Here is a 15,235-nt window from a genome sequence, read left to right on the forward strand (position 1 = left end):
CGTTGATTTGTGATTTCAATATTGTTCTATCTTTGCATTTCCTTGGAATAATGATAGTTTTATTTTGGACGTGATGATGAATAATCCCAGTTGTTCTTGAGTCGACAAGAGTGAGTGATTATGATCTTCGAAAGTGACTTTAAGGGAGTAAGGCCTACTAACAATCATGATAATAATAATAATAATAATAATAAGAATAAATTAAACTCATAAAAATAGTAAATGAAGATATGATTAGATGTAGGAGTACACTATAATTAAATCGTAGTTTTAAAACCCTGTTAGTCATGTGTAGTGATTGATGGTAGAAGGGAAAGTGAACGACGAATGTGAGAAATATTCTTCGAGAGAACGATCTAGGAGCCATTATAGGATAATAATAATAATAATGCTAATAATAGTAAAGGTCGGATAATGTAAAAGTTGTTGAGATTAAACTTGTATGGTCATTGTGATAATGGAGTTCGCCATTAATGGACGACATGGGACTACTAGGGTGCATGTCGGGCCTAAAAGGTATTATGAGTCACAGTGATTGTAATGAATGATTATGGCGATAATGATTTATGAGGATGTACGAATTTAGTGACTAATAATAGGTCTATTTCTGGCTCAACAACTGAAATGAATAATACATGACTTAATCGTTATTAGATGTTTTCGAGGCTCGTGAGCTCTTATCACTGATGATGGTGATAGTTATTCTTCGAGAGAGAAATTTGGCTTTCTGTATCATCATAACTACAGTCATGAGCGAGTTTTTATTCTGGTCAGATGATTGTAAGGATCTTCAATAAAACTCAAGAGGAAGACGAGATAAATGACTGGATGATAATAATAATAATAAATATTACAGATTCATTGTGTGATAAAAATTTACTTAACCAGTTGGTAGAATTGGGTTGTTTGATGTCATTTACTTATATCATTCCAAGGAAACTTATCTTGTATATTTTTTTTTGGTGACTGTGAAGCATTGTTGTTGTTGTTGTTGATTCCGTGTAGGATCTCATGATGCTCTATCCATCCATGAAATGCTAGGTAATTTAGAAAAGTTAAATAGAGAAGGAAAGAATACAGTCAAGCGTAGTCTACGAGAGAGAGGGAGTTATGCCAAAGAAATTGTAAAAATATTTCCCAACACTAAAATGAAATTGTAAAGGAATTTTATGATGACAAGATGAGTTAGAGGATTTTCACAGGTAGAGTGAATGAATTTTCAAGAGATTTCCTCGAACAAGTAAATGCTGAGCTAATAGTAATTTTTCTTCAAAATGTATGAAATTATTTTACCTGTAAATGACTAAACATGAGTTATAACGGGAAATGACAGCTTTGCTAATTTTGTGGTTCATTCGATGTTGCAGAGTAAAATACTGGGTGGAGTTTCATTGAAGAAGCAATGGAATCTAACTCCAGAAGCATGCGAGGACTTATAGTCGTGTTCATTTATTCACAAGCCATTAAAGATTGAGATATTTCTTTTGTTGCAAAGTCACATTGTATTTAAAATTTTTTTTCTTTCATGCATTTGTCCAGACTGAGTTTCCGTTATGTTTTAATAAACGTTGTTGTTATTTGCCCTGATTTTCATTTATATTGTGTCACCTATCCAGTCACCAAGGGTCCTGAAAATATAAACTCTATGAAATTGTCCCTTAATAGCAAAATCGGCCCTGCGAACGGTCCACCCTTTTGGGACTCTCGTTTTGCCGACTGAGCGACCCCGGAGAAGGGGACATATTTCATTGGCGCCCAACTTTCAGGGCCAACCAAAACCCTCATTGCTTAGGCATTGATCGTTTTGGTGAGTTATTTCCAGGGCATATTTTTGTTGTTGTTGTTATATTTACGATCTTGTTGTTTCGGCGAACACTATGGTGGCGCAAAAGCAAGGAGATGGTAATTTTCATTCAGTTAAATGGTGACAATTAAATGGATAGAGATACCAAGGTTGGTAATGACATAATACAGCTGGACATTGCTTCGGTATAGGTCTATTTGTTACAGTACGGAGAGCATGCTTGTTGAGTTCATACTTTGTATTTTACAAATTCTTTGGCAATTTCCGGTGAAATTTAGGCAAATGGGGCAAAGATGTACAGGTTCATCGTTGTTGGCGAGCACAATGCTTATGAATTGTAATGGATTTGGATACTTTAGCTCGGATGATAGCGGAGATGAGAGCCAGCGCTGAGAAATTGGGAGCTGAGAATAAGGCTAGTATTGAAAGACTTGAACGTAATCAATCCGAAATGAGAGCGGAAACTAAGGCTAGTGTTGATTCTATTAGAACTGAGTTTAAGGAGAGTCAAGCACAGATGTCACGTGAGTTCAAAGACAACCAGACTAGGTTAACCCAAGAAATTAAAGTGATGTCGCGTGATTTTAAAGATAGTCAGGCGAAGTTGAAACAAGAGATTGAACGAACGGTTACAAACTCGATAGCTAGCGTAGCGCAGGAGTTTACTGAGAGGCTAGGCACGCTCAAGAAATCAATTATGGATAATATGATCACACAGAAGACTGAGGTGGAAAGGAAAATTTCTGAGCTTAGCAACCAAATACAATCGCATAAGGAAAATACGACCGATGTGCAATTGAGGTGGACTAAACGATTTAAGGAAGTATGTGATAGTATAATTCAGGTCGACAAGGGGGTCAGACAGGAAATTCAGATGAGCAAAGAAGTCATTACTGGTGAAGTAGAAGGTCTGAAAACAGCTGTAAATGACAATAAGAAAGCTATCGGAGAAGTTGTATCCAAGGTGGAACACGAACTTCTTGCGTCCCGTGGGTTAGTAGGACAAATGGAGGATAAAATAAAGGGGATGTCAGACGAAATATCAAATATGACAACGGAACTACAAACGTTGCGATTGCATAGTGACAGCACACGAGTTGTGACTGCGTCCGTAATTGAAAGGCAATCACAAATGGAGCAACAGTTTAAAGCAGGATTCATTTGTTCGACTCCTAATGCAGCACAGGAGATAAAAACTTCCGGTCGAGCTAAGAATAATACCGCATCTTTAAATCAAATGGACGATAAAGGGAACAGGCCGCAGATTGTGAATATTATACGTCTACAGGACAATCAACCCCGAAAGTTCAACAATCAAAACGGACCTACACCTAAAACTTTTATTAAGGATCTACAAGAATATTTTAAAGATAATGACATTCCTCCTGAACGACAATTACGAGTGACGGAAAAATACCTAGATTCGTCAGCTCACACGTGGTTTATGGCATTCCGGTACAGTTTCGATGATTTCGAAGGATTTAAAGTCGCATTTTTCGATAAATTTTGGAACACAGATATTCAGCACAATTTAAGGACGGAATGGTATGCTCGTCGATATGCTTCGACGCTGCCTACGAAATTTTCCGAGTTTGCCGCAAATCAGATCCGGAAAATTCGAGAATTGGACGACCCACTTCCAGAGGAAGAATTATGCCGAGTCATCATTCGACAGCTACCGCCGGACGTACAAAGAATATTAATAGCATCGAACATCCGAACAGCTATAGAGCTGGAAAGAGTATTAAGACAGCTAGATATGACGTCTAGGGATCATACCCGTAATACTCGAGCCTTGAGTCAGGAAATCAATTCGACTTATGTTGAGAAAGAAAGGACGGTGGTTCCACAGAAAAATAAAGAGGTACAAACTAAAGAAAGGTCCGAACGGAGTGAAACAAGGGATGAGCAGAGATTACAGAGGGGCTTCCATGGATTTCGACCGTATTCGATGGGATCAAGAGGAAGAGATCGATATTTTGGCCGAACTTCCCGAGGAATAAAATATGCCGCCGAGAAAAGAAGAAATTGTTATCGGTTTTATCAACCAAGGGGGACAGTTGATGAAAACAAAGAACATGTCCGGGAACTCAAGGAGAAAACAGACGGAGGTGAAATATGGAGAAGAGCTATTTTGAATCAAAATACAGATCCCGACGTAACAGGCGCAGAATCCCTCGCATTTCAGGAAGAAAAAAAAAGACGGAAAGGAGAGGAGGAGACCGTCTGCCAGCCCGGAATGAGTCAAGGGGTGAAAAAAAAAAAAAACGTCAATTTTTGAATGAAGAAATACCCGAAATATTGGCGAATGGTCAAGGTGACCGCTATTTGTGATTTTCCACGTCCACGAAGGATAAAACACGTACGTCAATTCCTAGGCATGTGTCAGTTTTACGCGAATTTTTGCCCGGGTTATACGAGAACGATCTCGCCATTGCAGGAATTATTGAAAAAGAACCAGAAGTGGAAATGGTCGGAAGTTGAAGAACAAGCTTTCATCCAGACCAAGGAAATGCTAAGGAACAATGTTAAGCTTAGCTACCCCAACTTCGAACGACCGTTCATTATTCAGACGGACGCCTCAAAGGTTGGAGTGGGAGCAGTCCTATTTCAAGAAAATCCAGAGAAACCGGACGTGAAAGACTTTATTTCGTTTGCAAGCAGGAAATTACGACCTAATGAGAAAGGATACACTATAACGGAATTAGAAATGTTAGCAATTGTTTACGCTTTGACGCAATGGAAAAAAATAATTTATGGGTTCCCCATACTGATCCGAACAGATCACCATGCCTTGACGTTTATGACGCGCACCACAATGAGTAGCGAAAGGGTAATGAGATGGACACTCTTTGTCCAGCAGTTTGATATCCAAGTCGAGCATTGCCCGGGAAAACAGAATGTGTTAGCAGACTATTTGAGCCGTAATCCGGAAGAAGATGTCGAGGTTTATTGGATCGAGCTAATTCCGGATGACCGGGAGCTCCTACGAAAATTACGATATTTTCCACAGATGCAGAAAAGAGATGCTACTTTAAGGCCTTTGATTGATTATTTGTCTGGAAAGATCGAACCGGGTGATCCCGGGTACAAAATGCTGAGGCGAAAAGCTAAACGATATCTTAACCAAGGGGGCATGTTATGTCAATTCGTGGACCCCATGAGGGTCAATTTAAAGGCCGTGGTGCCCATGAAAATTCGAGAAGACTTAGTATGGCATGTGCACAAAATTACGGGTCATGCAGGACTCGATAAAACTGTAGCAACTATCCAAGAAACCTTCACTTGGGATAAACTCCGCCAGAATGTACGTGAAATTATACGCACCTGTGATACGTGTCAGAGAACGAAAGCCAGCTCACACTTTGCTAAGCAAAAACCTATTCCTATTATTCCAGAGAGACCACTAAGCTTATTCGCAATGGACATATTTGGCCCGATTCCAGCCAGTAGATTTAAACATAAATTCGTAATTGTAACCATAGATGTGTTTTCGAAATTTCTAACCCTTTTTCCAATTCAGAAGGCGAACACAAAATCGATCCTATGGAGATTAAAGAAAAGCATAATTCCTATGATGGGGAAACCCAAAGTCTTGCTGACTGACCACGGATCGCAATTCACGGCTGAAGAGTTCCGACGAGGCTTATCTGAAATGGGGATCAAGCACACCATGAGTTCGATCCGAAATCCAGCCAGTAATCCCGCTGAGCGGGTGATGCAAGAGATTTCAAAATTTTGCAGAATTTATTGTAAAAACAGACACGATAGGTGGATCGCAGTGTTACCAATAATGATGGACGTGGTAAATAACACAGTGCATGAGGCGACGAAATTAATTCCCTCAGTCATTCACTTCAATCAATATCCCGTCCGAACTTGGGACAACGTAATTCCCCACCTGGATCAAAGACGTCCTACTCATGCGGAAGTAATTCTCCAAGCGAGAGAAAACCTTGTAGATCATGCCAACAGAAGACGGAGGAGAGTACGTAAGAAACGATTTCATCGTCCCTTAAATGTTGGAGAGTACGTATTACTCCGTAAACCCGCTATTTCAAGTCCTGTTGAAAAATTCTACGCGAAGTTCGCACCTTTATATGTTGGACCTTACAGAGTAATTAAAGACTTGGGGAACAACGCATACCAGGTAGAGAGCTTTGATGGACACTTTAGAGCTATTTATAATGCTGGGAATTTACGTGTCTATCACCAGTCCCGGAGAAATCCTAGAAATTAATCTTGAAAAGGAGCTGTTATGGTGCACATTTTCCGTGTACATTTAGAAAGTGAATTGAGTTGTTATGATTTAATCTACTAATTAAATCCTAAATCAACCAAGGGGGATTATGTACCCGTCTAAATGGTACCTCAGTTAATTTGGGAAAGCTGGGAATATTTATTACGGAGCATTGCTTACGAGTGCGCGTGTACCAGCTGTGACATAGTTGTGCGAGAGCGAGCCGGCCGAAACTAGGTCAACAGCTGATCGAGGGTGACCAGAGCGCAGTTACGTCATGACACCAGCAGACGACAGAGGGGAGGAGAAATGTTCTCATAAAATCCACTCGTAGCGGTCAAGGACGAGCTATGGCGCAGGTCGATTACCAGCCAATAGAAATTGAGGAAAGTGCTGGAAATATTAGGATTGTTCTGGAAAAGTCGAAGAAAGTTCTTGTGTATGAACGACAGAACAGTTCAGGAGAAATTTCACGAGACGACGGCCAGAACAGTTTTCCAAGAGCACGTCGGACAGTGGTTTTCTTACGAGAAGTCGAACCGTGTATTCTCTACGGGAAAGAAGAATATTTTCAGACGACGTGAATACTAGTGTAATCCTTGTAGGGCACGATCATTACATTACTTGAATGCCAGTGTAATTCATTGTTAGCTCAACGCAGTATCCAGCGAGCTTATTATAGTCATGCATTCTCCCGGGTGGAAAATGTTAAACCACAGACAGTCAGCGTGCTCATTAAAGCCGATTCTTGCCATAGAAGCTTTAGGAATGTTCCATTGGACATTATGAAAGGAAGTCACGATCTCAAGTGGATAGACGAGAGGAAATCTAACCTTTATTTAATCATCATAATATTCAGCCCTATTATTTGTCAGCCTAAGGCGCATCGTAACTTAATGAATGTGTTCAGAAGACAAAGCTTATAGTAATAATGGACCTGAAGTACATCGTTGCACCAAGTTAAGTGTTGAAAATAACTTAGTGAGTTATAGCTAGTGTGGATCCCTGTGCTAATAGAATATTTTAGTTTCAGCTATCTCCGAGGAAACCAAGTTGTCGACATGCGGCGATCAAGAGGGAAATCGAGAGATTTTCTGGGACTTTGCTGGAATAAAAGGAAGACGCTGAATAGAGCTACAGTCATGTGGAACTAAATTCCAGAGTGCACGCCAACGCGATGACTTTGTATATCCGTAAACCACCATAGATGAGGCAAGAGATGTCGTCGCCTGGAGCAGCATCCCGACGCCAAGGATTCTCACCGGAAATATGAGTACCCTTGTAAAATTTCTTCTCTTTTAGTAGATGACTAGATTGTATTCTTACGTAGAGTAAAGTAGTTTCCTTAGTAATTTGTATTTAATGGTGATGGGAGAGCGTTCCTTACTTCGTTGATTTGTGATTTCAATATTGTTCTATCTTTGCATTTCCTTGGAATAATGATAGTTTTATTTTGGACGTGATGATGAATAATCCCAGTTGTTCTTGAGTCGACAAGAGTGAGTGATTATGATCTTCGAAAGTGACTTTAAGGGAGTAAGGCCTACTAACAATCATGATAATAATAATAATAATAATAATAAGAATAAATTAAACTCATAAAAATAGTAAATGAAGATATGATTAGATGTAGGAGTACACTATAATTAAATCGTAGTTTTAAAACCCTGTTAGTCATGTGTAGTGATTGATGGTAGAAGGGAAAGTGAACGACGAATGTGAGAAATATTCTTCGAGAGAACGATCTAGGAGCCATTATAGGATAATAATAATAATAATGCTAATAATAGTAAAGGTCGGATAATGTAAAAGTTGTTGAGATTAAACTTGTATGGTCATTGTGATAATGGAGTTCGCCATTAATGGACGACATGGGACTACTAGGGTGCATGTCGGGCCTAAAAGGTATTATGAGTCACAGTGATTGTAATGAATGATTATGGCGATAATGATTTATGAGGATGTACGAATTTAGTGACTAATAATAGGTCTATTTCTGGCTCAACAACTGAAATGAATAATACATGACTTAATCGTTATTAGATGTTTTCGAGGCTCGTGAGCTCTTATCACTGATGATGGTGATAGTTATTCTTCGAGAGAGAAATTTGGCTTTCTGTATCATCATAACTACAGTCATGAGCGAGTTTTTATTCTGGTCAGATGATTGTAAGGATCTTCAATAAAACTCAAGAGGAAGACGAGATAAATGACTGGATGATAATAATAATAATAAATATTACAGATTCATTGTGTGATAAAAATTTACTTAACCAGTTGGTAGAATTGGGTTGTTTGATGTCATTTACTTATATCATTCCAAGGAAACTTATCTTGTATATTTTTTTTTGGTGACTGTGAAGCATTGTTGTTGTTGTTGTTGATTCCGTGTAGGATCTCATGATGCTCTATCCATCCATGAAATGCTAGGTAATTTAGAAAAGTTAAATAGAGAAGGAAAGAATACAGTCAAGCGTAGTCTACGAGAGAGAGGGAGTTATGCCAAAGAAATTGTAAAAATATTTCCCAACACTAAAATGAAATTGTAAAGGAATTTTATGATGACAAGATGAGTTAGAGGATTTTCACAGGTAGAGTGAATGAATTTTCAAGAGATTTCCTCGAACAAGTAAATGCTGAGCTAATAGTAATTTTTCTTCAAAATGTATGAAATTATTTTACCTGTAAATGACTAAACATGAGTTATAACGGGAAATGACAGCTTTGCTAATTTTGTGGTTCATTCGATGTTGCAGAGTAAAATACTGGGTGGAGTTTCATTGAAGAAGCAATGGAATCTAACTCCAGAAGCATGCGAGGACTTATAGTCGTGTTCATTTATTCACAAGCCATTAAAGATTGAGATATTTCTTTTGTTGCAAAGTCACATTGTATTTAAAATTTTTTTTCTTTCATGCATTTGTCCAGACTGAGTTTCCGTTATGTTTTAATAAACGTTGTTGTTATTTGCCCTGATTTTCATTTATATTGTGTCACCTATCCAGTCACCAAGGGTCCTGAAAATATAAACTCTATGAAATTGTCCCTTAATAGCAAAATCGGCCCTGCGAACGGTCCACCCTTTTGGGACTCTCGTTTTGCCGACTGAGCGACCCCGGAGAAGGGGACAATATGGAATTCAAATGTTGATTCTTCACAATGGCTATTCATGATTTTATTTTCTCAAAAAAAATTTTTAACCAATGTAAGATGTTTAAATGAATCCTTTCAGTGGTAGAGTGTCAGCCTGCAGATCCCAGGATTGCGAGTTCAAACATAGCAGAGGTAATTGGATTTTTGAAGGGTGGAAAAACGTCCATTTGACTCTATGTCCTTTGATGTTGGCACATAGAAGAAATCTGGTGACACATTTGGTGTTCACCTGACAAAATTACTTAAAAGTCAGCCATAGATCACCCAAGATCTGCTTTGCTTTGCTATCTGGTTGAATAATGCAGAGCATTGAAATTGATGAGCAGGCAGTCTAGATGGCGTCCTGTCAAAATGCATGCAGACAGTAGCAGAGGCTGTACAATTATTTATTTTACAAGTTGCAGGATTTCTTTTTTCTTTTCGTTTCCAGATATCATAATAATACATCCTATCCGTATCACATTATTTCATCCACTTAGGACCACAGTTAATACTTGTCAACCAGTACTAAGGATGATCATGTTTTTTCTAACTCTCATATGAGGTCGTTAAGATGATACCTTTAATACCATTCCATTAACATTGTTTGTTTACTGTGTTCTTGATTTGCAAGATTGTTTATTGACATTTAATTTGTCTGTGGATCCGTGGTAGAGTGTCGGCCTCCGGATCCCAAGATAGCGGGTTCAAACCCGGCAGAGGTAGTCGGATTTTTGAAGGGCGGAAAAAAGTCCATTCGACACTCCATGTCGTACGATGTCGGCATGTAAAAGATCTCTGGTGATACATTTGGTATTTACCCGACAAAATTAATTAAATCTCAGCCACAGACGCCCAAGAGAGATCCGGTTTACTCTGTCTGCCATCTAGCGGACCTAGAGTAAAACGGAACGTCGAAATTGACGAGCAGACAGCCACATGGCGTCAAATCGAAATGTCTGCACACGGTAGCTGAGGCCATACGATTATTATTATTATTATTATTATTATTATTATTATTATTATTATTATTATTATTATTATTATTATTATTATTCCAGCTGAACATCGACGCAAAGAAAAGGAGTATCGTAAACAATTAGCAGAACTCTGCAACAAGGAAAAAACTACAATTAACAATGAAGAGGACTTGTGGAAGAGATTGGATGAACTGGAACTTCAGGAGGAGCTTGAAGATGAATTAAACAGGTAATGTTTGTGAACGATTGTAAGATTGTACTGAAATAAAAATAGATGTCTTACATGCAGTACTAGTGGTTAGCCCACAAACTCCCTACGGGATAAAATGCTGACGTTGACAAGTAAACAGGGTCAGACTGAAATGAAATGACAAGAAAATTCTGCAGTGGTCCCTTGAATTGACCGACCTGCTATGACCATGCAACGACAAACTGTGTCAGAGACTTAACGTAGCCCAATGTGGAGAAAGTGAGGAAGGCCCAACTCGTATGGCATGGCCACGTCGTCATCATCATCATCATCATCATCGTTTCTCAACTCCAGTTTTCCGGGTGTGGTGTACAAGCCCTCGCCATCTCTTTCTGTCCTCATACGTCTTCTGTTCCAGTACATCCTCCCATTTGTGTCCTCTCTCTGCCACATCTGATCTTATAGCATTTTCTTGGCCTTCCCTGTGGTCTTTTTCCTATGAGATTAAGGTCAGAATATTTTCTGGCAGGTCTTTCCCTGTTCATTCTCATTATGTGCCCATACCACTGAAGTCTGCATTTCTTTATGACACTGGTAATTGGAACCTCGATACCAGCTACTTTCCTATTCACTTCATGTCCTTTCTGGTAGTTTGGTTCATGATTCTAATGAATCTCATTTCAGTTGCTTGGATTCTACTGAAGTCTTTGTTAAGTAAGGTACATGTCTCTAAACCGTATGAACAGGAGTTGTGTTAGGGCACTTCCTTATTGGACACCTCTCTTTGTTTCAAACCATTTTGATCGTCTGTTGCCTATCTGGATACAGCTGTAGCACTTCTAGTATAGCAACTTGACTTTGTCAATTAAGTACTTTGGCACCTTTAGGTCTTCCAGACATTTCCATGTCTTGTTTCGAGGAACACCATCATATGCTTTTTCAATGTCCACAAATGCAATCACAAGATTTCTTCCATATTCCCAGTATTTTTCTGTCAGCATTTTTATTGCAAAGATAAGATCCACAGTACTTCAACCTTTCCTGAACCTGTATTGTCCTTTCTCGAGCAAAGGTTCCACTACCTTCGTAAGTCTCATTTCTGTAATCTTTTCCAGCAGCTTCAGTGTGTGTGACAACAGCATAATGCCTCTATACGTTAAAAATTAAATAATTGAAAAAGAGGTTCAACCTATTCAATACATAAAAGAAAGGAATGTAGTGATTACATTCTTATTTAATAGTGATTAGAAATGGGACCGGTTTCGACCCTAGTCCAGGTCAACGTCAGCCGTTCAAAACATAAAAAACAAGAAAAACAATGCATATGAAAAAGAATAAGTGAACTCTGGATCGGTATAAGATGAAATATAAATTGATGATGGGGGTAGAAATTGTGAGTCACTTAAAATAAAACAGTACATAATATTATGAAAGGTAGTACGGCACACGCAATGATAAGTAAAGTCACTCAATGTTTATGAATAGTGGAGAACGGTCAAATGGGTCAGTTTTTACACTCTGTCAGGTACAAAGTCACAACACTATCGAACAACATATGAAGATCCATAAATATTTTGAAGTCGCAGACGAATAGATTTATAGAAGCAAACTGCCAGCTCTCGGTGATCAGGGTCGAAACCGGTCCCATTTCTAATCACTATTAAATAAGAATGTAATCACTACATTCCTTTCTTTTATGTATTGAATAGGTTGAACCTCTTTTTCAATTATTTAATTTTTAACGTTAATACTTTCAATACGGAACAATGAAATTTTTATCTTTTAATGCCTCTATAATTTCCATTTCCATCGGTTGCCCTTTTTGAACAGTGGGATGGTGACTCCTTTACTCCAATCTTCTGGGATTTTGTTTCCTTCCCAAATCACTGATAACACTCTACATAGCCAATGAAGCCTGGTAATCCAGCTGCCATTATCAAGTCTGAGCTGAAATTATCAAAGCCTGGGGACTTCCTATTTTGCATGTTCTTTAGTGCTGTTTCTATCTCAAGCCATTTTAATGGGTATTCATTGTTTTTGGGCTTCATCTGCCCTACTGTCATTGGTGGTGGTGTTGCCCCCATCTCCATTTAACAGCATGTTGAAGTATTTCTTCATTTCATCCCTGATCCCTTCCTCTGTTCGTATTAAGCTACCATTATCTGTTTCCAGTACAAGGATGTTTATATATTATACTGTTTACTGCTTTGTGTAGTAGTTTCGTACTTCCTTGAGAGTCTTCCTCTATGCTTGTAGTAAAGTCATCCCAGCACTTTTCCTTTTCTTCCTGGATCAGTCTTTTTACAGCCAGTTTCCTTTTCTGGTATTCCTGTGCTAGTTGTTCATTTTCTAAGTCATTTCGTCCATCTTCTGTTTTTTGTGGTCTAATTTTCTTTTCAGTATATTTCTGTCTTTTACTGCTGTCTTCACTCAGTCATTCCACCAAGGTGTTTCCTTCTCTTTTGGTGTGGCACTTGTTTTTCCACAGATTTCCATGGCTTCATTTACAAGGGTTTCTATGAATAAGGACCATTCTTCTTCTACTCCCCCTTTCTCAGTTTTGGATACTTAGGCTGTTATCCTCGCTTCATAGTTTCCTCTCTTCTCCATGTCCTTCAACAGCCATGTCTTAATCTTTCGCATTTTCTTTTGTTTAATTTTAGCACATGAACATCTTTTAGGTCTGCGATTAATAGCCAATGGTCGCTATCTAGGCACTCGCTGGGTATGACTTTAACATCTGTAACATTTTGACCTGCTTTTCTGTCAGTGATGAAGTCCATCATAGTCTTGAGCTTTCCATCCCAGCTGTATCTCGTTATTTAATGGCTCTCCCTCTTCGGATACCATGTGTTCTTCGCATACAGAAATCAATCAGGTTCTCTCCTTCAGAGCTTCTGTTATCATGGCCATGGGGGCCAATGATGTTTTTACAGCCTAGTCTTTCTTTACCAACTTTGGCATTCAGATCACCCATAATGATAGTGTCCTCCTCTGTTATTTGTTCCTCAAGTTCGATAAGGAATTGCTCTTGCTCCTCTGTGGTACATCCTGTCTGCGGTGCATATACTTGCAGAAGAGTATGATGTGTATTACCAACACTTAGGCTCATCTGGGTGATCCTATCACTCACATATTTGACATCTGTCTGTATGTCTATATCTTTTATGAGGGAGGAAGCCAACTCCATTTTTGGATTAATTACTGTTCCCACTCCAGTATAGCACATACCCATTTCTCAAGGACTTCTTCCCATATCCTTTCCATTTTGTCTCACTCAATCCCAATATCTTCAGCTTACGTCTGTCCATAAGATCCACATGTTCTTTACATTTGTTGGTGAGAGTGAAGATATTGAGTGTGCCAATTTTCAGTCGCTCCTTCATGAGAGGGTTTTATGTCTTCCGATATCTCCGATGAGCATCAAGCTTTTGGCCATCATAAATCCGGACGGGTCGTTCAAGTGCGGCCAGTATCCAGTATTCAGGAGATAGTAGGTTCGAGCCCCACTATCGGCAGCCCTGAAGATGGTTTTCCGTGGTTTCCCATTTTCACACCAAGCAAATGCTGGGGCTGTTCCTTAATTAAGGCCACGGCCACTTCCCACTCCTAGCCCTTTCCTGTCCCATCGTCGCCATAAGACCTATCTGTGTCGGTGCGACGTAAAGCAACTAGTAAAAAAAAAAAAAATCCGGGCGGTACGAGAAGAACTGTCATGTCCGGTATTTAATTTATTCTTCCATCTGAGGCTTGTTTTAGGTTTGGAAGCAATATATTCATACTCAACTGTCGACTTGCTAGGCCTAACACAGGTGAGGATTTTCTTTTGGGGTTTACTCCCTTAGCCTTTGAAGATCCCTCTTCTCCACAAGGCAGTGGTGTCCTCTTCAAATTATCCCCAGTGAGGATGGGTTGCCTCACCCACCATCTCTGCCATTCTGAAGGTCTCCTTCTCTGCCAAAGGTGCCGTTGAGGTCTTCGCCCATAACCCCGGGGCATGGGTTCCACATTATACCCCATGCGGTTGGGTCCCTGCCTGAACTTAACCATCCTTTCACACTGGCCTACTGATGTGGAGGATGCCCACCCCAGCAGCATGGATGCGCCAGGCAAGAATTACTCAAGTGGAGAATAGGGAAGGTGTCCCTCTCTCCCTTGAGCTGGGTTAATGGTTGCGTATGATTCCACAACCAAAAAAACAATTCTGTGGCAAAACAAGTGCTCCAAAACAGAAATACAGTGAAACTCGGTTAAGAAGCTCCCGCATAAAAAAGTTTTCCCACCTAAGGTGTGATATTCTTGGTCCCTTGATTCGTTGCATTAAGATATATATATATTTTTCCCATTTAAAGTGTTCTGATGTAAATATATTTCCCGGTTAAACAGTTCAGATTTTAGAGCCCCTTGAGATAGAAAACGTCCGCTCAAAGCAGCCCATGGTTAGAACCCTCCAGTCTCCGCGCAAGTTGCACCCTGTGTTAGACCGTTCACACGCTCGCGGTGTGTCTCTGGTGTCACGGAACCTGTGCGGGCTTGCCAAGGCCATGCGACGTCACGCTATGACAACACGGACACCAGATGCTCACTCTCACCTTGTGGAATCGAACCGAACCCATCAGTCCAAATTTCCACTCCACCATTCCATCTAGCAGAATAGAAGTGAACGGGATTCTATGTGGGAAACATAAAGCACGCACTGGATGGTTTGATTAAACTTTAATGCTGTAATTTGCAGGCCGCGACAGGGTGAAGTCATTTATCGAGGTGACCTAAATATTAATTAAAAACCATAAAGTGTATTTTTCCACAACATTACTGTTAATCTCCACAAAATTGAATATTCTAACCTGTTTGATTTTTCATTCCCTTGCTTATTTCCTTCCAGGCAT

At 39.5% G+C, this 15,235-nt stretch overlaps 1 protein-coding gene across 2 annotated transcripts in view; it reads left to right on the forward strand.

Moving 5' to 3' along the window:
• LOC136872505 (unconventional prefoldin RPB5 interactor 1) overlaps nucleotides 1-15,235 on the forward strand; it is a 72,935-nt gene that overhangs the window by 34,674 nt on the left and 23,026 nt on the right. For both annotated transcript variants that reach the window (XM_067146313.2, XM_068227194.1), the window contains exon 4: nucleotides 10,238-10,385. In XM_067146313.2, coding sequence (XP_067002414.2) covers nucleotides 10,238-10,385 — 148 coding nt within the window. The remainder of the gene's footprint in view (nucleotides 1-10,237; nucleotides 10,386-15,235) is intronic.

The sequence above is a fragment of the Anabrus simplex genome, chromosome 4 (genome assembly GCF_040414725.1).
Source record: "Anabrus simplex isolate iqAnaSimp1 chromosome 4, ASM4041472v1, whole genome shotgun sequence".
Taxonomy (NCBI): Eukaryota; Metazoa; Arthropoda; class Insecta; order Orthoptera; family Tettigoniidae; genus Anabrus; species Anabrus simplex.